At 43.6% G+C, this 23,449-nt stretch overlaps 1 protein-coding gene across 5 annotated transcripts in view; it reads right to left on the bottom strand.

The window, feature by feature from the left end:
• The window catches only part of ASCC1 (activating signal cointegrator 1 complex subunit 1), a 118,860-nt gene that overhangs the window by 93,334 nt on the left and 2,077 nt on the right, over positions 1-23,449 (bottom strand). For all 5 annotated transcript variants that reach the window (XM_010373058.2, XM_030940434.1, XM_030940435.1 and 2 more), the window contains exons 2-5: positions 21,989-22,133; positions 19,279-19,378; positions 11,380-11,477; positions 5,599-5,777 (exon numbers count right to left, since the gene is read on the bottom strand). In XM_010373058.2, the coding sequence (XP_010371360.1) occupies positions 5,599-5,777; positions 11,380-11,477; positions 19,279-19,378; positions 21,989-22,100 (489 nt within the window). In that variant the 5' untranslated portion in view covers positions 22,101-22,133. The remainder of the gene's footprint in view (positions 1-5,598; positions 5,778-11,379; positions 11,478-19,278; positions 19,379-21,988; positions 22,134-23,449) is intronic.

Raw genomic sequence — 23,449 nt, 5'->3', positions numbered from 1 at the left:
TAAGTTTAAAATAAATTCTTTAAAAAAAAAAGCATAGCATGGACACACATATGCAAAAAAATGAACCTTGACCTAAATATTGCATCTTGTACAAAAAAATTAACTGAATCATAGATCTAAATACAAAAAACCCAAACTATAAACATTCTAAAAGAAAACCTTCATATTTGAGGGTTAGTAAAAAAAATTTCTTTTTTCTGAGACAGAGTTTCACTCATTGCCCAGGCTAGAGTGCATCTCAGCTCACTGCAACCTCTGCCTCCCAGGTTCAAGCGATTCTCCCGCCTCAGCCTCCCTAGTGGCTGGGATTACAGGTTCCCACCACCATGCCCAGCTAATTTTTTCTATTTTTGGTAGAGACACACTGGCCAGGCTGGTCTCAAACTCCTGACCTCAAGTGATCCACCCACCTCGGCCTCCGGAAATGCTAGGATTACAGGTGTGAGCCACCATGCCGGCCAGGAAAAGATTTTTTAGGCATAACATTAAGAGTACAACCCATACAAAAAAAAATCAATAAACTAGTCTTTATCAAAATTTAAAACTTTTGCTCTACAAAAGACACGACTAAGAGAATGAAAAGACAAGCTACAGATTAGGAGAAAACATCTGCAACACACATTATTTTGTTTATTATTGTTGTTGTTGTTTGTTGAGACAGTCTCACTCTGTCACCCAGGCTGGAGTGCAGTGACATCATCTTGTGCTCACTGCAACCTCCATCTTCTGGGTTCAAGTGATTCTCGTGCCTCAGCCTCCTGAGTAACTGGGATTACAGATGTACGCCACCATGCCTGGCTAATTTTTGTATTTTTAGTAGAGATGGGATTTTGCCCTGTTGGCAAGGCTCGTCTCAAACTCCTGGCCTAAAGTGATCCACCCACCTCCATCTCCCAAAGTGCTGGGATTACAGGCATGGGACACTGCACCCTGCCAAACAACCCAACTATAAAACAGGCAAAAGATATGAACAGACACCTCACCAAAGATAATAAAAGGATGGCAAAAAAAGCACATGAAATAATGTTCATTATCATTAGCCATTAAAGAAATGTAAATTAAAACCACAATAAGATGTCACTACACAGCTATTAGAATAGCTAAAATAACAAATAGTGATAATATCAAATGCTAGTGAGGATGGAGAACAACTGGAATTCTCATAAATTGCTGCTGGGAATGCAAAACAGTACATGCATTCTGAAAAATGGTTTGGCAGTGTTTCGTAAAGTTAAATATACACCTAGCATCCATCACAGCAACCCAATTCCTGGGTATTTTACTGTAAAGAAATGAAAACTTACGTTCACACAAAAACCCATACACAAATGTTTACAGCAGTTCTAATCATAATTGCCAAAAACTGCAAAAACCCAAGTGTCCTCCAATGAGTGAATGGATAAGCAAACTTTAGCACACCCATAAAGCAAAATATTACTCAGAAATAGTAATGAACAAACTCCTGAGACACACACAACTTGGATGAATCTCAAAAGCACTATGCTGAGTGAAAGAAGACAGTTACCTACTATATGATTCCATCTATATGACACTCTCAAAAAGACAAAACTACAAATAATAAACAAAACACACATACACACAAACACACACGACAAAACTACAGTGAAGAAGAGATTAGTGATTGCCAGGGGTTGTGGGTGAGGAAGAGGTGACTATAAAGGGAGAGCATGAGGGAGTTCTTGGGGTGGAATTGTTCTGTATCCTAATTGTGGTGGTAGTTACAGAAATCTAAACATGTTTTAGAATTCATAGACATGGGCCGGGCGCGGTGGCTCAAGCCTGTAATCCCAGCACTTTGGGAGGCCGAGACGGGCGGATAACGAGGTCAGGAGATCGAGACCATCCTGGCTAACAGGTGAAACCCCGTCTCTACTAAAAAATACAAAAAACTAGCTGGGCGAGGTGGCAGGCACCTGTAGTCCCAGCTACTCGGGAGGCTGAGGCAGGAGAATGGCGTAAACCCGGGAGGCGGACCTTGTAGTGAGCTGAGATCCAGCCACTGCACTCCAGCCTGGGTGACAGAGCGAAACTCCATTTCAAAAAATTTTAAAAAATTTAAAAATTAAAAAAAAAAAAAAGAATTCATAGACATGTATACCCCAAAAAAGTCCATTTTAATTATAATAATTTTGAAGATAAAATTGAAAAAATTTAATTCTTCAGAGGATAACTGGTTAAATAGGTGTTTAAAAAGTTACAGTCTTATCTCTTACTGCATATCAAAACATATTCTAAATGAACTAAAAAGCTAAATGTAAATTATGAAATAATACTGATCTTTTTTTTTTTTTTTTTTTTGAGACAGAGTCTCATACTGTCACCCAGGCTGGAGTGCAGTGGGGTGATCTCTGCTCACTGCAAGCTCTGCCTCCCGGGTTCAGGTCATTCTCCTACCTCAGCCTCCCGAGTAGCTGGAACCACAGGCACCCACCACCATGCCCAGCTGATTTTTCTTTATTTTTTTTTTTTTGTAGAGACGGGGTTTCACCATGTTAGCCAGGATGGTCTTGATCTAGAGACGGGGTTTCAACATGTTGGCCAGGATGGTTTCTATCTCCTGACCTCGTGATCCACCCACCTCGGCCTCCCAAAGTGCTAGGATTACAGGCGTAAGCCACTGCGCCCAGCCTGATCTTCTTAATATATACGATGCTCCTACAAATAAATTTTTAAAAAGAACACTCCCAGAGAAAAATGGGTCAAGACATGAATAAACAGAGTTAAGTAAAGGAAAACGCTTTATCTCACAAATAATTGAATAAATAAACAGTAAAGCAATGAGACAGTACTTTTTGTCAACTGAAATACAAAAAAAAAAAAAACTTTAAAAGAATGATAACATCCAGTATTGGCAAAGTGGGAAAAGAAACCTAAAGAAAACTCTAGTTTGGAGCATAAAGTGCTATAAGATTTCCTGAAGGTAATCTGGATGTCTATACATTATCGAAAAATTCATACACATACACATAAACTGTTTTTTCACTTCCAGGAATTGAAGTAAAATAACCCACTAGTGCAGAAAAATGTATTCAGCATACACATAACAAAATACAAATTTAAAAAGTTAAATAATCATATATCCATATAATAGAACAGTAAGCAGGCATTACAAAACCAAGTCACCCGAACAGTTAATGAAATCAGATTTTTTGTGTGTTGTTTGTTTTTTGTTTTTGAGATGAGTTTCATTCTTGTCACCCAGGCTGGAGGGCAATGGCGCTATCTCGGCTCACTGCAACCTCCGCCTCCCTGGTTCAAGTGATTCTCCTGCCTCAGCCTGCTGAGTAGCTAGGATTACAGGTATGCGCCACTATGCCCGGATAATTCTGTATTTTTAGTAGAGACGGGGTTTCTCCATGTTGGTCAGACTGGTCTCAAACTCCTGACCTTGTGATCGACCTGCCTCAGCATCTCAAAGTGTTGGTATTACAGGCGTGAGTCACTGCACCCAGCCCAGATTATGTTATTTTAGTCATCACCGATCACTGCTATAATTTCCTACTTGTTTTCCAAATTAAAGGTATAAGATTTAGGTTTTGTGGGGTTTTTTAGGTTTTGTGGGGGTTTTTGTGGTTTTTGTTGTTGGGTTGTTTTTTGCGACAGGGTCTGGCTCCATTGCCCAGGCTGGAGTGCAATAATACAATCTCAGCTCACTGACACCTCCACCTCCTAGGCTTAAGCCATTCTCCCACCTCAGCTCCCAAGTGGCTGTGACTAGAAGCGCACACCATCATGCCTGGATAATTTTTGTATTTTTTGTAGAGACAGAGTTTTGCTGCTATGTTGCCCAGGTTGGTCTCAAACTCCTGAGCTCAATCTGCCTGCCTCAGCCCTCCAAAGTGTTGCAATTAGAGGCATGAGCCACCAAGCAAGCCAAGATTTAGGTCTTTCTTCAACAACAAAACAATGTTCATGGTAGAATGATTATGTTTTCAAAGAAAGCTGAATACAAGATTATATACAAGCTAAATTTTATTTTATTTTTTTAGACGAATTTTCACTCTTCTTCCTTACGCTGGCATGCAATGGTGCGATCTTGGCCTACTACAACCTCCGCCTCCCGGGTATAAGCAATTCTCCTGCCTTAGCCTCCTGAGTAGCTGGGATTACAGGCATGCGTCACCATGCCGAACTAATTTTGTATTTTTAGTAGAGACGGGGTTTCTCCATGTTGGTCAGGCTGGTCAGTCTCAAACTCCTGACATCAGGTGATCCGCCCGCCTCAGCCTCCCAAAGTGCTGGTATTACAGGCCTGAGTCACCACACCCAGCCTAAATTTTATTTTTAAAATGTATGTGAGTGGGCCAGGCATAGTGGCTCACACCTGTAATCCCAGCACTTTGGGAGGCCAAGGAGGGCGGATCACCTGAAGTCAGGAGTTCGAGACCAGCCTGACCAACATGGAGAAACCCTGTCTCTACTAAAAATACAAAATTAGCCAGGCTTGGTGACACATGCCTGTAATCCCAGCTACTCAGGAGGCTAAGGCAGGAGAATTCCTTGAACCTGGGAGGCAGAGGCTGCGGTGAGCTGAGATGAGTCATTGCACTCCAGCCTGGGAAACAAGAGTGAAATACTGCCTCAAAAAAAAAAAAAGTATGTGAGTGTACAGACACATTGATACACACACATATATAGTAATGATGTAACAGCATCTCTCAGTAGTGGAATTATGGATGATTTTTTATTAATCTTTTCTGTATTTTCTGAATTTTCCATAATAAACACATATTGCTTTCATACATTTTTTTGAATCAATATACATTTTTAAAAATCAACTAATTGATATCCAAAATGAGTTTAAAACTTGTTTTCTAATCTGGATTATCTGCTATTATCCTGGTCACAAGCATTTCACTGTTATCTAAGTATGGCAATTCTACATGCAAATTTGTCTTTTAGTTACTAATCCCAAATGAGCCATGACTGCCCAAAGGCAGAAGATCTACAGATAATGGCATCTCATTAACATTACCACCCAAAAGATGCAGAATAGTGTGTCTATTAGGATGAGCATTTTGTGTCTTAAATTCTTTTTTTTTTTTTTTTTGAGATGGCATCTCACTCTGTTTCCCAGGCTAGAGTGCAGTGACACGATCTTGGCTCACTGCTTGGCTCACTGCAACCTCCACCTCCCAGGTTCAAGCAATTCTCCTGCCTCAGCCTCCCAAGTAGCTTGGATTACAGGCATGCACCACCAGGCCCCGCTAATTTTTTTTGTATTTTTAGTACAGACGGGGTTTCACCATGTTGGCCAGGTTGGTCTCGAACTCCTGACCTCAAGTGATCTGCCTACCTCGGCCTCCCAAAGTGCTGGGATTACAGGCGTGAGCCACTACGCCCGGCCCGATATGTGCTAAATTTTTTTAAAGACATTTCTGTAATATACAGAAACTTATGAGCTGATATGTCCATACACTTTTTTTTCAGTTCAATATTATACGAAGTCATAAGAAATAGTTATCTTTTTTGTTGGGGGAAGAAGTATAACTCCCTACTGTTTGATTTATGAACCATTTTTGTATTCTTTTTATATTTAACTTTTTTTTTTTACCTTCTTGTTCTGTTTATGCTTACCATGGAGCACTTCGCCAGTACTTCCTCCTGGAATCTCAGGAATCCTTCCTGAACCTCGACTTCATTGAGGAAAAAGGCAAGGAAGTGAGTGAAGGGCTGCTTTCTTCTAAAAGTGTCCAAAAGAACATCAATCCGTGTTCGGGCTGAAATTACACCATTTCGATGCTGGCCAGTGATTACTGTAAACAAAGAACAAAGGGTAAACATGCTCAAGGACCCCCAAATGCTTACAAAATATGGGACCTCTTGATACTGTCATCTCTGAGAAGCTAAAGCAGTTCTGAATGCATATATGAATCTAAACAGGGGACAATAACAAAGAAAACTGCTAATTAATTCAATGTAAACAGAATGAGGCTTAAAAATAGAATACCCTTAAGACAGCATATAAAGTAGAAAAATGAATTCAAATACTACAAAGCAAACCCCTGCTGACAGGAATGTAAAATGGTGTAGTCACTATGAAAAAGTTTGGTAATTCCTTAAAAAGTTGAACACAGCTGGGCGCGGTGGCTCACGCCTGTAATCCCAGCACTTTGGGAGGCTGAGGTGGGCAGATCACTTGAGGTCAGGAGTTCAAGACTAGCCTGGCCAATATGGCAAAACCTCGTCTCTACTAAAAATACAAAGATTAGCTGAGCGTGATGGCACATGTCTGTAATCCCAGCTACTTGGGAGGCTGAGGAACAAGGATGGCTTGAATCAGCGAGGTGCAGGTTGCAGTAAAATGAGATCGAGCCCCTGCACTCCAGCATGGGCGACAGAGCTAGACTCTGTATCAAAAAAAAAAAACAAAAAACAAAAAAAGTTGAACATATACTTCCCATATAATCCAGAAATTCTACCCTTAGGGATACCCAAAATAAGTAAAAACAGAGAAAGAAAAAAAGGAAAGGAAAGGAAGAAGGAAAAGAAAGGAAAGAAAAGGAAGGAAGGGAAGGAAGGAAAGAAAGAAAAGAAAGAAAGAAGGCAAGGCATGCTCACGCCTGTAATCCCAGCACTTTGGGGCAAAGGCCAGAGCAGGAGGATTGCCTGAGGACAGGAGTTCCAGACAGCCTAGGCAATTTACTGAAACTCTGTCACTACAAAAAAAAAAAAAAAAAAAAAAAAAGCTTCTGAGGTTCCATTGCCTGAGATGTCAAAACAGACAAGACCAGATCCTTGTCTAGAGGATTAAAACCTACTAGATCATTTCCTTCTCTGATTTCTCTAATTTAAGAGACACAAAAGAAATGGATACATGACAGCAAATATCACACCACTGCAACTGCAGACTTGACTTCACATCACAACTCAATTAACTCTAACCAATAAATTTGGTTTTTCTACATACTTTACTTCTGCACAAAATCAATAAGCCAGTTTATTTATTTTATTTTATTTTCGAGACAGAGTCTTGCTCTGTCGCCCAGGCTGGAGTGCAGTAGCGCAATCTCGGCTCACCACAACCTCCGCCTCCCAGGTTCAAGCGATTCTCCTGCCTCAGCCTCCTAAGTAGCTGGGATTACAGGCATGCGCCACCACCGCCTGGCTAATTTTTATATTCTCAGTAGAGACAGGGTTTCACCATGTTGGCCATGCTGGTCTCAAAATCTTGACCTCATGATCTGCCCGCCTCAGCCTCCTAAAATGCTAGGATTACAGGCGTGAGCCACCAAACCCAACTTTGTATTTTTATTTTTATTTTTTTAGATGGAGTCTTGCTCTATCGCCCAGGTTGAAGTGCAGTGGCACGATCTCAGCTCACTGCAACCTCCATCTCCCAGGTTCAAGTAATTCTCCTGCCTCAGCCTTCTGAGTAGCTGGGATTACAGGTGTGTGCCACCATACCTGGCTAATTTTTTCTTTGAGACAGTCTCACTCTGTCACCCAGGCTGGAGTACAGTAGCACAGTCTCAGCTCATTGCAACCTCTGCCTCCCAGGTTCAAGCGATTCTCCTGCCTCAGCCTCCTGAGTAGCTGGGATTACAGGTGCACGCCACCACGCCCTGCTAATTTTTGTTTTTTTAATAGAGGCTGGGTTTCACCATGTTGGCCAGGATGGTCTCGATCTCCTGTCCTCGTGATCTGTCCACCTCAGCTTCTCAAAGTGCTGGGATTACAGGCGTGAGCCACCATGCCTGCCTAGTTTTTATTTTCTCTTCTTTGTTTTTTCTTTTTTTTTGAGACAGAGTCTCGCTCTGTCACCCAGGCTGTAGTGCATTGGCGTGATCATGGCTCACGGCAGCCTCGACTTTCCCATATCCAAAGATCCTCCCACCTCAGCCTCCCAGGTAGCTGGGACTACAAGCACGTGCCACCACACCCAGCCAATTTTTGTATTTTTTTGTAGAGATGGGGTTTTGCCATGTTGCCCAGGCTGACCTTGAACACCTGGGCTCAAGTGATCCTCCCACCTAGGCCTCCCAAAGTTTTAGGATTACAGGCATGAGCCACCAAGCCTAGCCTGACACACTAGTTTTCCACACTGCAACATTTGTGCTTTCTAAGTTGAAATGGAATCTTTATAGCCTGTCTACCCTTTTCTGGATAAGTTCTGGAATGACTCTAGTATAGTAAAATGGCTAAGGTCTCCAGATTTACACCACGTTATAATTTTACTGCAATAAAAAATATTATATAACTTACTACACAGATAGAAAAAACGGGGAACATATAACAAGTGTTAACAGCAATTATGTTTGGGGTTCATATTATAAGAGACTTCTATTTATAATTTATATATAATTTCTGCAAGCTTTCTCTTTCTTGAAAGCATGTACTAATTTTATAATGAGAAAAAATTAGGGCCGGGAGTGGTGGCTCATGTCTGTAATCCCAGCAACTCTGGGAGGCCAAAGCTGGCTGATCACTTGAGATTGGGAGTTCAAGACCAGCCTGACCAACATAGAGAAACCCCATCTCTACTGAAAATACAAAATTAGCCAGGCATGATGGCGCACGCCTGTAATCCCAACTACTTGGTAGGCTGAGGCAGGAGAATCACTTGAACCCAGGAGGCAGAGGTTGCAGTGAGCCGAGATTGTGCTGAGCCGAGATCGCGCCAATGCACTCCAGCCTGGGCAACAAGAGCGAAACTACGTCTCAAAAAAAAAAAAAAAAAAATAGATGAAGTAAAGTTTAATGCAATTATAAAATGACTTTGGTATTTGTAACTCGAACGTTACAACTTAAGGAAAATAAACTTTTGCACTTATAATTCTAATAAACTGAACATTTACTTTAATAAAAGTCCTTCCAAATGATGTTAAAAGTTCTAACGCTAGAGTTTGCTGACATTACCAAGGAGCTAGAGAAAACTGTCACTGCACTGGTCAATATGGGAGCCCACATGCAGCTAGTTAAATTAATCAGAATTCAGTAAAAGTAAAAATTCAGTTCCTGTCACACTAGCAATATTCCAAATACTCAAAGTCACATGTGACCAGTACCTGACATATACAGCTCCTGTGCTAGACAGCACGGATATAGAACATCCTCACTATCACAGAAAGTTCTTTTGGACAGCACTGCTCTAAAGTCAATGATTGTTTTTTGTGTGTGTGTGTATGACAGGGTCTCGCTCTGTCACCCAGGCTGGAGTGTGGTGGCATGAACACAGCTCACTGCAGCCTCAACCTCCTGGGCTCAAGCGATCCTCCCACCTCAATCTCCCAAAGTGCTGGCCTTGCAGGTATATGCCACTGTCCCCAGTCAAGGTGATCATTCTTACATAACATAAAATGAAAAAGTACTTACAATTTTTTCTGCAAAAACAATACAGTCTATTAACAATTATGGAAAATGGGGCTGAGTGCAGTGACTCATGTTTATAATCCCAGCACTTTGGGAGGCCAAGGAGGATCGCTCTGCCCAGGAGTTCAAGGCCAGCCAGGGCAACATAGCAAGACCCCATCTCTACAAAAAAATATTAAAAATTAGCTGGGCATGGTGGCAAGTGCCTGTAGTCCCAGCTACTTGGAAGGCTGAGGGAAAAGTATCGCTTGAGCCAGGAGTTCAAGGCTACAGTGAGCTATAATGGAGCCAATGCACTCTAGCCTGGGCGACATGCTACACTTTGGGAGGCCAAGGCAGGCAGATCGCTTGAGCGCAGGAGTTCGAGACCAGCCTGAGCAATGTAGCAAAATCTTGTCTCTACAAAAAATACAAAAAAATTAGCCAGGTGTGGTGGCACATGCCTGTAGTCCCAGCTATGCAAGGCTGAGATGGGAGGACTGATTGAGTCCAGGAGGTAGAGGCTGCAGTGAGCTGTGATCATGCCACTACACTCCAGCCTGGGCAACAGAGACTCTGTCCCCCAAAAAAATAAAATAAAGGACTAAAAGGCTGGGCATGGTGGCTCATGCCTGTAATTCCAGCACCTTGGGAGGCTGAGGCAGGCAGATCACTTGAGACCAAAAGTTCAAGATCAGCCTGGGCAACATGGTGAAACCCTGTCTCGATAAAAAATAAATAAAAATTTTTAAATGAATAAAGAAAAAGAAAATGGGTTAATGAATTATTGGAGGTTGCTGCACTCTTTGACTTTAAAAAGTTCCATCAGCCGGACACAGTGCTCATACCTGTAATCCCAGCAATTCAGAAGGCCAAGGTGGGTGAATCACTTGAGGCCAGGAGTTCAAGACCAGCCTGGCCAACATGGCAAAACCCTGTCTCTACCAAAAAATACAAAAATTAGCTGGATTTGGTGGCACACGCCTGTAGTCCCAGCTACTCGGGAGGCTGAGGCAAGGGAATCGCTTGAACCTGGGGAGCAGAGGTTGCAGTGAGCTGAGATTGCACCTCAGCACTCCAGCCTGGGTAACAGAGCAAGACTGTCTCAAAAAAAAAAAAAAAAAAAAAATTCCATCCTTCCAGAATGAGTTTACAGTTTTGTCCTAACAATGCCCCTCACTCAAAGCCATTGTACAACAAAAGCCTATGCCCTTGGTTCACACCAAGGCTTGGTACAGACACTTTCTAACTTGATTTATACTGCTAAACTATTTTTCCTTATCAGAACAGTTATTTGAGTCAAGTTACATTATTTTAATCATTACTCTTATAATTTCCTTTCTGGTCTACAAAATCAAGGGTAAAAAACTGAGAACACAATGGAAAAGGCTGAACTTTATTTCACATTCACTGATCTCATTGATTTTTCTCTAATTCTAACTAGAAAAAATTCACAAGTCTATTTCAAAGTACCAAAGCATAAAAAGAAATCTCCTAATATACAGTGAAATCTGGAAGTTTTATTCCATCAATGTATGGTAAAGTGTAAAATTAAGGCCCAGGTACTCAATCAAGATAAGGTTATATAATTCTATATTTCCTCATTTGGGAGATGGGTACTGATAAAACATAAAAAAGCCCACAGCTGGTGGCCGGGCATGGTGGCTCACGCCTATAATCCCAACACTTTGGGAGGCCAAGAGGGGAGGATCACCTGAGGTCAGGAGTTCGAGACCAGCCAGGCCAACATGCAGAAACCCCGTCTCTACTAAAAATACAAAATTAGCCGGTGTGGTGGCGCATGCCTGTAATTCCAGCTACTAGGGAGGCTGAGGCAGGAGAATCACTTGAACCCGGGAAGCGGAGGTTGCAGTGAGCCGAGATCGTGCCACTGCACTCCAGCCTGGGTAACAAGAGCGAAACTCCGAGTCAAAATAAAAAAAAAGAAAAAGCCCATAGCTATAGAACCCCACAGAAAACATAGTTACTAAACCCTGCAGTTGGTTACATTATTCCACAAACATGGAAAAGTGACTTCAAATGTAACTTATATGTACTGAGTCTCACCAATTTCCCCGTCCTCTCCAGGTTTAGGAATGCTAATAGTAGTTTTGGTCTCCATTTCTATTTTCTTCCTAGTGTCCCCTCTCCTTCCAACTATATGCCTGTAACATAAAGAAAAAGTAATTAAAAGAAGATTAAGTCAAAATGTACCAAAATAAAGAACTTCATCATGTTTAAATCCTTTGGGACTAGAGATACTCCCTTACAGAAAAGTGATTCAGTAAAAGCCCAATATTTGTGGAAGAAATTACAAGTCAACTAGCTTTAGAACATGCTGCATTACAGTCATTGGCAAAAATGAGTTTTTGGCCCTATAGCCAATTCAATGCATAGATAGAAAAACCATGCCCAACACCCGTTTGCTTCTCAAAATTAGATTTAAAATCTGGGTCTGCAATTCAGTGAAAGAAAAGCGGGCCAGCAGGTACAGTGGCTCACACCTGTAATCCCTGCTACTCAAAAGGCTGAGGTGGGAGAACTGCTTGAGATCAGGAGTTTGAGACCAGCCTGGGCAACACAGTAAGACCCTGTCTCTAAAAAAAATATTTTAGGCTGGCCGCAGTGGCTCACGCCTGTAATCCCAGCACTCTGGGAGGCTGAGGCTGGCAGATCACCTGAGGTCAGGAGTTCGAGACCAGCCTGGCCAACATGGCAAAACCCCATCTCTACAAAAATACGAAAATTAACCCGGCGTGGCAACAGGGCGCCTGTAATCCCAGCTACTTGGGAGGCTGAGGCGGGAGAATCACTTGAACCCAGGAGGCAGAGGTTGCAGTAAGCTGAGATTGCACCACTATACTCCAGCCTAGGCAACAAGAACGAGACTCTGTCTCAAAAAACAAAATTTAAAAAAAAATTTTTTTAATAGAAAAATTAGAATATCTGAGGACTCACGGCAACAGTGAGCTACAGCCAACTCTCGACTACCCCATGAAGACGGCACATGAGCTCACAATCCCCATCACTCCCACTTCAATCACTTATTGACTCATTTACATTACTTGCCTGGACTTCCAAGTATAAATATTCTGACAATCCAAAGTTATCTTCTGGAACCCACAGTCATTTGATGTGTTCAAGTGAATGAGACTACTGAATCCCAAGAGAGAAGTTTCAGAGTCTATAAAGCACTAAGAGGCCATCACAGGGCTACAGAGTTAAGAGAAAGAACTCCTTGTCATCAACGTTACTTCAACCTCTATGACTTCAATTACAGTACCCAATACCACGGATGACTATGTCTAAAACTATTGGTTTGTTTGTGCATGGGATAACAAAGCCCAATTATTTCCCTTAGGATCTATTACAGTAAGCCAGTTTTTAAAAATAAGATGTTTAGAAAGTCTGTAATTTCCAAGTGGTTTTCCTTCTGTGGGGATGGAGATTGTAGGGCACCAAACTCTGTCGGGCCTTTGTCTTCCCACCTTACCAATTAGGAGTGCTTTCCATCAGGCTCCAGTTTATTACTATGTGGCTAGTGAACAAGCCTATCACAAAAAGCGTGGTTCAAAGTGCTATTCATAATCTAGGCTTCAGCACCTTAGAAAGCAAAGTGGTTGAGGTTTAAAAGGCTTTAGAATCAAACAAACCTTGGAACTCATATAACCACTGTAAGCCTACTTCTTCACTTATCAAAATGAAGTGAGAGGCTGATGCAGAAGGATCCCTTGAGCCCAGGAGTTCAAGGCTATGTTAAGCTATGATCACACCACGGCACTCTGGCCTGGGTGACAAAGTGAGATCCTGTATCTAAAAAAATAAAAATAGGCCAGGTGCAGTGGCTCACGCCTGTAATCCCACACTTTGGGAGGCTGAGGCGGATGAATCACTTCAGATCAGGAGTTCAAGACCGGCCTGGCCAACATGGCGAAACCCCATCTCTACTAAAAATACAAAAATTAACACATGCACACGTATGTTCATTGCGGCCCTATTCACAATAGCAAAGACTTGGAATCAACCCAAATGTCCATCAGTGACAGACTGGATTAAGAAAATGTGGCACATACACACCATGGAATACTATGCAGCCATTAAAAAGGATGAGCTTGTATCCTTTGTAGGGACATGGATGCAGCTGGAAACCATCATTCTCAGCAAACTATTGCAAGAACAGAAAACCAAACACTGCATGTTCTCACTCATAGGTGGGAACTGAACAATAAGATCACCTGGACTCGGGAAGGGGAACATCACACATCGGGGCCTATTATGGGGAGGGGGGAGGGAGGAGGGATTGCACTGGGAGTTATACCTGATGTAAATGACGAGTTGATAGGTGCTGACGAGTTGATGGGTGCAGCACACCAACATGGCACAAGTATACATATGTAACAAACCTGCACGTTATGCACATATACCCTAGAACTTAAAGTATAATAATAAAAAATAAAAATTATTTCTGCTAAAAAAAAAAAAAAATACAAAAATTAGCAAAGTCGGGCAAGGTGGCTCAAGGTGGTGTGGTGGCTCATGCCTGTAATCCCAGCACTTTGTGAGGCCGAGGTGGGCGGATCACTTGAGGTCAGGAGATCGAGGCCAGCCTGGCCAACATGGTAAAACCCCATCTCCACTAAAAATACAAAAATTAGCCAGCTGTGGTGGCGGGTACCTGTAATCCCAACTACTCAGGAGGCTGAGGCAGGAGAATTGCTTGAACTCGGGGGGCGGAGGTTGCAGTGAGTCAAGATCATACCACTGCACTCCAGCCTGGGCAACAAGAGTGAAACTCCATCTCAAAAAAACAAAAAGTCAGTGGGGTGTGGTAGAGGGCACCTGTAATTCCAGCTACTTGGAAAGCTGAGCAGGAGAACTGCTTGAACCCGGGAGACAGAGGTTGCAGTGAGCAGAGATTGCATCACTGCACTTTAGCCTGGGCGACAGAGGGAGACTCCGTCTCAAAAAAATAACTAAATAAAATTAAATTAAAGTTGGCTGGGCGTGGTGGCTCACATCTGTAATCCCAGCACTGTGGGAGGCCGAGGCAGGTGGATCACCTGAAGTCAGGAGTTCAAGACTAGTCTGGCCAACATGGTGAAACACTATCTCTACTAAAAATACAAAAATTACCTGGGTGTGGTGGCAGATGCCTATAATCCCAGCTACTCAGGAGGCTGAGGCAGGAGAATCACTTGGACTCAGGAGGCAGAGATTGCAGGGAGCCAAGATTGTGCCATTCCACTCCAGCCTGGGCGACAGAGCGAGACTCCGTCTCAAAAAAAAAAAAAGAGGCCAGGCATGGTGGCTCACGCCTGTAATCCCAGTGCTTTGGGAGGCTGGGGCGGGTGGATCACCTGAGGTCAGGAGCTCGAAACCAGCCTAACCAACTTGGAGAAACCTCATCTCTACTAAAAATACAAAACTAGCCAGGCATGGTGGTGCATGCCTGTAATCCCAGCTACTAGGGAGGCTGAGGCAGAAGAATCTCTTGAACCCGGAAGGCGGAGGTTGCCGTGAGCCGAGATCGTGCCACTGCACTCCAGCCTGGGCAACAAGAGCAAAACTCTGTCTCAAAAAAAAAAAAAAAAAAATTAAATTAAATTAAATTAAAATGGAGTGAATAGTACCTACTTGTCACAAGGTTGTCATAAGGATTAAACGCGATCATATATGAAAGAGCTTCCCAGTAAGTGGCACAGAGCTCCATACAGTCCATGCTGTCGTGTAGATGCCCCGAACGTTAGCAGGTTAAGCATACCAGGAGAAGGACCCTGTATAGCAGACACACCTGATAGTAATAACTTAAGCCTACCTGAGAATCACCCTATGATCTAAGAAGAATATGCGTTCAGAGTTCCAAGCTACGGAATCTGGCTTGGATTCATTCCAACCCAGAGATCCATTCCTTTATGCATGAGGAACATCTGAATCCCTGACCCATTTATGGAACCCAAGCCATACAGGGGATCGAGGTCCTTTGTTTTAGATTAAATAAAGGTTGCCAGGTGATGGCTGCTAGGGGCAGGGTGCGAAGTGGAAATGTTATATGAACTGTATGCTTTTTCCAAGCAGTTGAAGTTCTGTCCAGCCCACCACCACGGTACCACCCTTTATGCAAGTCCCCTCAATAAACGCTGTGTCCCACTTGCTGGCTCTGGGTCTCTTCCCCAGCCTAACATGGTGCCATCCCTGTTGAAGTCAACAGGTATGTGGCATGACACATGCTATCCTCATTAAACCCATACTGGTATCTTTCCAGTTTAAAGTATAGTCGGACTGAAAAGAGGTTTGCATGGAAAATCTAAAATATTCACTATAGAGCAGGCACAGTGGTTCTTGCCTATAATCCCAGCACTCTGGGATGCGAGGCAGGCAGATCACCTGAGGTCAGGAGTTTGAGACCAGCCTGACCAACATGGCAAAACCCCAATCTCTAACAAAAACACAAAAAAATTAGCCAGGCGTGGTGGCGCATGCCTGCAGTCCTAGCTACTCGGGAGGCTGAAGTAGGAGAATCGCTTGAACCGGGGAGGCAGAGGTTGCAGTGAGCCCAGATCACGCCACTGCACTCCAGCCTGGGTAACAGAGTGAGACTCCGTGTCAAAATAATAAAATAAAATAAATAAAATATTCACTACAATAACACAAATAAGCAGTGACAAGGTGACTCCTTGGTTGAAAACATAAGAGGAAACTCCTACCAGGTCAAGTGGTTCTCAGTCTTGGCTATACACTGGAATCACCTGGGGGGCTTCAAATAGTGATATCCGGGTCCTGCTCCCACAGACTCCGATTTAATTGGTCTAGGGTGCACCCAAGCACTGGGATTTTTTAGAAACTCCCCAGATGATTCTCCCGTGCACCTGAGGCTAAGAACCACAGCAGGAGACCTAACCCATGGACAGGTGTTGTCAATATTAGACTCTGATTATAAATTAGTTTGGCCAGGTAATTTCTTTCTTGATCCAAATAAGCCTACAGAAATTATTCCTAAGAAAGAAAATCTTCTTAGTATTTTTTATTTATTTATTTATTTTTGACAGAGGATATTGCTCTGTTGCCCAGGTGGAACTACATGGCACAATCATAGCTCACTGTAACCTTGAACCTCTGGACTCAAGCAATATTCCTGGCTTCAGCCTCCCAAGTAGCTGGGACTACAAGCACTCACTACCATGCCTGGCTAATTTACCTATTTTTATTCATTCATCCGTTTGTTCATTCATTCATTCATTTATTTATTGTAGAAATAAGGTCTCACCATGTTGCCTGAGCTGGGTGGTCTCCAACTCATGGGCTCAAGTAATCCTCCCATCTTGGCCTCCCGAAGTGCTGGAATTACAGGTATGAGCCACCACACCCAGCCTTCTGAGTAAATATTATCTATTAATTAGGATTTATCAGAGCCAATACCTAATCTAACATGCAAGTCACCTGGCACATAATGAGTGCTTAGAATATAGAGAAATCAAAAGATTATCAAGTTAGAATCATGCAAGGAACTTTTACACACCTTAGCAGTAGCAGATACAAACCAAGACCTGCTACACTGATTTTTTTTTTTTTTTCTTCAGGAAACTGAGCCATGACTTTCTAAAATCATGTTTCTTAGGAAAAAACGTCACTAGAGCCTGATTTGGTCATATTACAGGAAAATTTTATATTTAATAGGTGTTTAGAATGCTATCAAGGTTGATGAAACCATTTGTGGCCGGGCACGGTGGCTCATGCCTGTAATCCCAACACTTTGGCAGGCCGAGGTGGGCGGATCACCTGAGGTCAGGAGTTCAAGACCAGCCTGGCCAACATGGTAAAACCCCACCTCTACTAAAAATACAAAACTTAGCCAGGTGTAGTAGTGCAGGCCTGTAGCTCCAGCTACTCAGGAGGCTGATGCAAGAGAATCGCTTGAACCAAAACGGAGGAGGTTGCAGTGAGCCAACATCATGCCACTGTACACCAGCCTGGGCGACAGAGTGAGACTATCTCAAAATATGTGTGTGTGTGTGTGTGTGTGTGTGTATGTGTGTGCAGAGACCAATAAGCAGGCTATTTTAAGTAATCCACAGAAAAGGCAGAAGGGTAGCAGTGAAGATACAGATACCTGGTAGATTCAAAATATATTTAACACATTTGTAATACCAGCCCACTGGGAGGCCAAGGCAGGCGGACTGCTTGAGTTCCAGAGCTCAAGACCAGCCTGGGCAATATGGAGAAACCCTGTCTCTATCAAAAATGCAAAAAATTAGCCAGGTGTGGTGGCGCACACCTATAGTCCCAGCTATTTTGGGGGGTTGAAGAAGGGAGGATCACTTGAGCCCAGGAAGTCAAGGCTACAGTGATCCAAGATCGCACCACTGCACTCCAGCCTGGGTAACAAAGCAAAAGCAAAGCCCTGCCTTTAAAAAAAAAAAAAAAGATATTTAAAAGGTAATATGGGATATGGTGGTTGGGCATGGCTCATTCCAATGCTTTGGGAGACCAAGGTGGGAGGATCACTTGAGTCCAGGAGGTCAAGATCAGCCTGGGAAACACAGTAAAACCCCATCTCTACAAGTAATTCAAAAAATCAGCCAGGCTTGGTGGTGTGTGCCAGTCCCAGCTACTTGGGAGGCTGAGGTGGGAGGATCACTGTAGCCTGGGCAGTCAAGGCTGCAGTGAGCTAAGATTGTGCCACTGCACTCTAGCTTGGCAACAGTGAGACACCCTGTCTCAAAAATATAATAATAATAAAAATAGGCTGGGTGCGGAAGCTCACGCCTATAATGCCGGCACTTTGGGAAGCCAAGGCAGGTGGATCACCTGAGGTCAGGAGTTCAAGACCAACCTAGCCAACACGGCGAAACCCCATCTCTACTAAAAATACAAAAATTAGCCAGGCATGGCAGGCACCTATTATCCCAGCTACTCAGGAGGCTGAGGCAGGAGGATGGCTTGAACCCTGGGGGCGGATGTTGCAGTGAGCCAAGATCGTCCCATTGCACTCCTGCCTGGGTGAAAGAGCGAAACTCCATCTCAAAATAGACAAATATATAAAATAAAATAAATAAAAGGTGATGTGGTTTGGATCTGTGTCCCTGCCAAATCTCATGCTGAAATGTAACCCTCGGTGTTGGAAGTGGGGCCTAGTGGCAGGTGTTTGGAACATGGGGGTGGATCCCTCATGATGGCTTAGCACTATCTCCTTGGCAATGAGTGAGCTCACACAAGATCTGGTTGTTTAAAAGTGTGTGGCACCTCATTTCCCATGGTTTTTGCTCCTGCTTTCACCATGTGACATGCCTGCTCCCACTTCAGCTTCTGCCAAGAGTAAAAGGTCCCTGAGGCCTCCCCAGATGCTGGTGCCATGCTTGTAGTGTCTGTAGAGTTATAAGCCAGTGAAACCTCTTTTCCCTTTTTTTTTTTTTTTTTTAAGACTAAGTTTCACTCTTGTTGCCCAGGCTGGAGTGCAATGGCATGAATCTCTGCTCACTGCAACCTCTGCCTCCCAGGTTCAAGTGATTCTCCTGCCTCAGCCTCCCAAGTAGCTGGAATTACAGGTCCCCACCACCACACCCGGCTAATTTTTGTATATTTAGTAGAGACGGGGTTTCACCATGTTGACCAGGCTGGTCTCCAACTTCCGACCTCAGGTGATCCATCTGCCTCGGCCTCCCAAAGTGCCAGGATTACAGGCATGAGCCACCGCACCTGGCTGAAACCTCTTTTCTTTATAAATTACCCAGGCTCAGGTATTTCTTCATAGCAACACAAGAATGGCCTAACACAAGGGGCAAAATCAGCTTAGTGATGCATGTGGAACAATGAAATTAACCTGTAATCAGTCCTCTGACATTTTAGGACATTTTATCATTTTACCATTAGTAATCAAGCATCGCAATAAGTATGGAAGACCAAAGAGTTCACTTCCCACTGAGTTTCCTGTAAGTCTCTCCCCATGAAGCTGTTGGGGACATGACTCACTTATAGAGCAAGCTGGGGGCCCTCACAGTAGACCGGAATCCTTGTGGGGTCTGCTCCACCTCGCAGGCATCACAGGGCTCATCAGCACACTCCATGGAGCCTGCACAGAAACCATGACATCTCACTCAGAAACAATGTTGCTCTGTGGACAACAGCTTTTGCCTCAGCTGTCAACCGCTGCTGGGGTTTAAAAAAAATCAATATACACAGGCATAAAGAACAGCCAGACACTGTACATTTCATGACACTGCTCTGATACTCCTTCTGACCTGATCTTATAAGAAATAAACCATAAAAAAACACATAATGACTATTTTAAATCTTTCAGTCTTGGAATCCTGGGAAGGTAGCACATGTATACAGTACTTGTCCCTCATCTGTGGTTTCGCTTTCCAAGGTTTCAGTTACCTGCAGTTAACTGCTGTCCGAAACTATTTATTACAATAAGATACTGGGCATGGGACAGAGAGACCACATTCACATCACTTTTATTACAATGTATTGTTACAACTGTTCTATTTTGTTAGTGATTGTTATTAATCTCTCACTGTGCCTGATTAACAAACTAAACTTTATCAAAGGTTTCTATATACAGTTGGCCCTCCATATACAGGGATTCTCCATCAGTGGATTCAACCAACCACAGACTGAAAATATTTGAAAAAAAATCCAGCCTGGGCAACAAAGTAAAACCCCTCATCTCTACAAAGATTAGCTGGGCATGGTGGCACATGCTTGTAGTCCCCACTACTCAGGAAGATGATGTGGGAGAATCATTGGAGCCCAGGAGGTGAGGCTGCAGTGAACCAAGGTCGTGCCACTGCACTCTAGAATGGGCTTCGCTCTTAAAAAAAAAAAATTACTTGGAAAAAATAAAATAAAATAACAACACAGCAATAAAAATAAAACAAATTAAAAAACCATACAGGCCAGGCATGGTGGCTCATGCCTGCAATCCCAGCACTTTGGGAGGCCAAGGCAGGCGGATCACCCGAAGTCAGGAGTTTGAGACCAGGCTGGCCAACATGGTGAAACACCATCTCAACTGAAAATACAAAAATTAGCCACGTGTGGTGGCGGGCACCTGTAGTCCCAGCTACTGGGGAGGCTGAGGCAGAAGTGCTTGAACTCGCGGGAGGTGGAAGGTTACAGAGAGCCCAGATCATGCCACTGCACTCCAGCCTGGGTGACAAGAGCAAAACTCTGTCTCGAAAAAAAATAATAATAATAATAAAAAATTAAAAAAGATACAGTACAACAACTATTTACAGAGCATTTGCACTGTATTGGGTATCATATGTATTATGAGAGAAGATTTAAAGTAGGATGTGTGTAGGTTACATGCAAATACCACGATGTTCTACAAAAGGGACATGGGCATCTGAGGATTTTGGTAACATTACTGGGCAATGGACTAAATACATATGTTCATTTATTTCAAAAATTTATATATAATTACTTTAGGGGCCGGGCGCAGTGGCTCAAGCCTGTAATCCCAGCACTTTGGGAGGCTGAGATGGGCAGATCACGAGGTCAGGAGTTCGAGACCATCCTGGCTAACACGGTGAAACCCCGTCTCTACTAAAAAAAATACAAAAAGCTAGCCGGGCGAGGTGGCTGGCGCCTGTAGTCCCAGCTACTCGGGAGGCTGAGGCAGGAGAATAGCGTAAACCCGGGAGGCGGAGCTTGCAGTGAGCTGAGATCCGGCCACTGCACTCCAGCCTGGGCGACAGAGCAAGACTCCTTCTCAAAAAAAAAAAAAAAAAAAATTACTTTAGGGCCAGGTGCGGTGGCTCACGTCTGTAATCCCAGCACTTTGAGAGGCCGAGGCAGGTGGATCACTTGAGGTCAGGAGTTCAAGACCAACCTGGCCAACATGGTGAAACCCTGTCTCTACTAAAAATACAAAAATTAGCTGGGCATCATGGCACATGCCTGTAGTCCCAGCTACTCGGGAGGCTGAGGCACCAGAATCGCTTGAACCTGGGAGGCAAAGGTTGCAGTGAGTGGAGATTACATTACTGCATTCCAGCCTAGATGACAGAGCGAGACTCCATTTCTAATAATAATAATAATAATTACAATTCCACAGACAAAAGAACTTAATTTTGTCGTAGAATATTAATGGTTAATATTAATAACTAAAATTTCTTCTTATGATATTTAAACCTCTGTACAAGGCCGGGCGCGATGGCTCGAGCCTGTAATCCCAGCACTTTGGGAGGCCGAGGCGGGCGGATCACGAGGTCAGGCGATCGAGACCATCCTGGCTAATACAGTGAAACCCTGTCTCTACTAAAAAAATACAAAAAGCTAGCCGGGCGAGGTGGCTGGCGCCTGTAGTCCCAGCTACTCGGGAGGCTGAGGCAGGAGAATGGCGTGAACCCGGGAGGCGGAGCTTGCAGTGAGCTGAGATCTGGCCACTGCACTCCAGCCTGGGCGGCAGAGCGAGACTCCGTCTCAAAAAAAAAAAAAAAAAAAAAAAACCTCTGTACAAAGAAGAAACATAACTTATAAATTGCAACCAAAAACACTTCAGCTAAACTCAAACTCATCAGTACCTTTAGACATGAACAAAACGGAGCTATATGAGGCCAAACATCTCAAACTTCAGTGTTGACATGGAAACACATTGAAACAAACAAAAAATTGATCCTACAATACACAGGACATTTTACTTCTTATCTGACCAAAGAGCAGCTAGGATTACCTTGATAGAAGTCCTCTTCATCTTCTTCATGTTGATAGGTCTGTTCTTGGACTGGATTCTTCCTGTAATTCCGGCCATCAATTCTTATAAGCTGTGGACGCAGAACTTCCATGACACTTTCTTCAAATAATATTCTGATGACGTCCTGAAAAATATAATTACCATCTTACCCTTCTAAGTGAGAATTAAACGTCCTATCTCTAGTATCTGAACCATTACGTAGCTCTGAATTGGGCATCAGTTCACAGTATCTCCCACACAAAAGCAGCACTGTTTCCCACTGGATTTCCCATCTGTAAACCAGTTGGTTAACTGCTGCATTTTCTACCACACTGGCTCACTCGAGAGAGCAAAGTAATTTGTAAACTATTTATCACTCCCCCCCCCCAAAAAAAAGGGATTAAAAGGCATATACTCTTTTAAAAAAAAAAAAGAAAAGAAAGGAAGGGAGGGAGAGAGGGAGGGAGGGGAGCAGTGGCTCACATCTGTAATCCTAGCACTTTGGGAGGCCAAGGTGAGAGGATTGGTTGAGTCTGGAGTTCAAGACCAGCCTTGTGAACACAGTGAGGCCTCGCCTCTAAGAAAACAAAAAGAGGACCAGGTGCGGTGGCTCACACCTGTAATTCCAGCACTTTGGTAGGCCGAGGTGGGCGGATTACCAGGTCAGGAGTTCGAGACCAGCCTGATCAAAAGGGTGAAACCCCGTTTCTACTACAAATACAAAAATCAGCTGGGCATGGTGGCACGCGCCTATAATCCCAGGTACTCGGGAGGGTGAGGCAGGAGAATCTCCTGAACCCGGGAGGTGGAGGTTGCAGTGAGCCGAGATCGCGCCGCTGCACTCCAGCCTGGGCAACAGAGCGCAACTCCGTCTTAAAAAAAAAGAAAGAAAAAGAGAAAAGGGCCAGGCATGGTGGCTTACACCTGTTCTCCCAGCACTTTGGGAGGCTGAAGAAGGAGGACTGCTTGAGCCCAAAAGTTTGAAACCAGCCTGGGCAACATAGCGACACCCTGTTTCTCAAAAAAAAAGAGATTAAAAATAAAAGGCAGCCTTTGAAAGAGAGAATACAGGTCTCTTTATTACTTTAACCTAATGAGTAAAATGCGAACTTCAGTGGTTATCTAACCATTTGCACAGTATCTTTTTATTTTTTATTTTTTTGAGACGGTGTCTCGCTCTTGTCGCCCAGGCTGGAATGCAATGACACTATCTCTGCTCACTGTAACCTATGCCTCCCGGGTTCAAGTGATTCTCCTGCCTCAGCCTTCCAAGTTGCTGGAACTGCAGGCATCCACCACCACCCCGGGCTAATTTTTTGTTATTTTTAGTAGAGACTGGGTTTCATCATGTTGGCCAGGCTGGTCTGGAACTCCTGGGCTCAGGTGATCCATCAGCCTCAGCCTCCCAAAGTGCTGGGATTACAGGAGTAAGCCACTGCACCCAGCAAACTCTATCTAGCA

Source organism: Rhinopithecus roxellana, chromosome 11, assembly GCF_007565055.1.
Source record: "Rhinopithecus roxellana isolate Shanxi Qingling chromosome 11, ASM756505v1, whole genome shotgun sequence".
In the NCBI taxonomy this organism is placed as follows: Eukaryota; Metazoa; Chordata; class Mammalia; order Primates; family Cercopithecidae; genus Rhinopithecus; species Rhinopithecus roxellana.
This window is presented reverse-complemented; position numbering and strand designations above follow the sequence as displayed.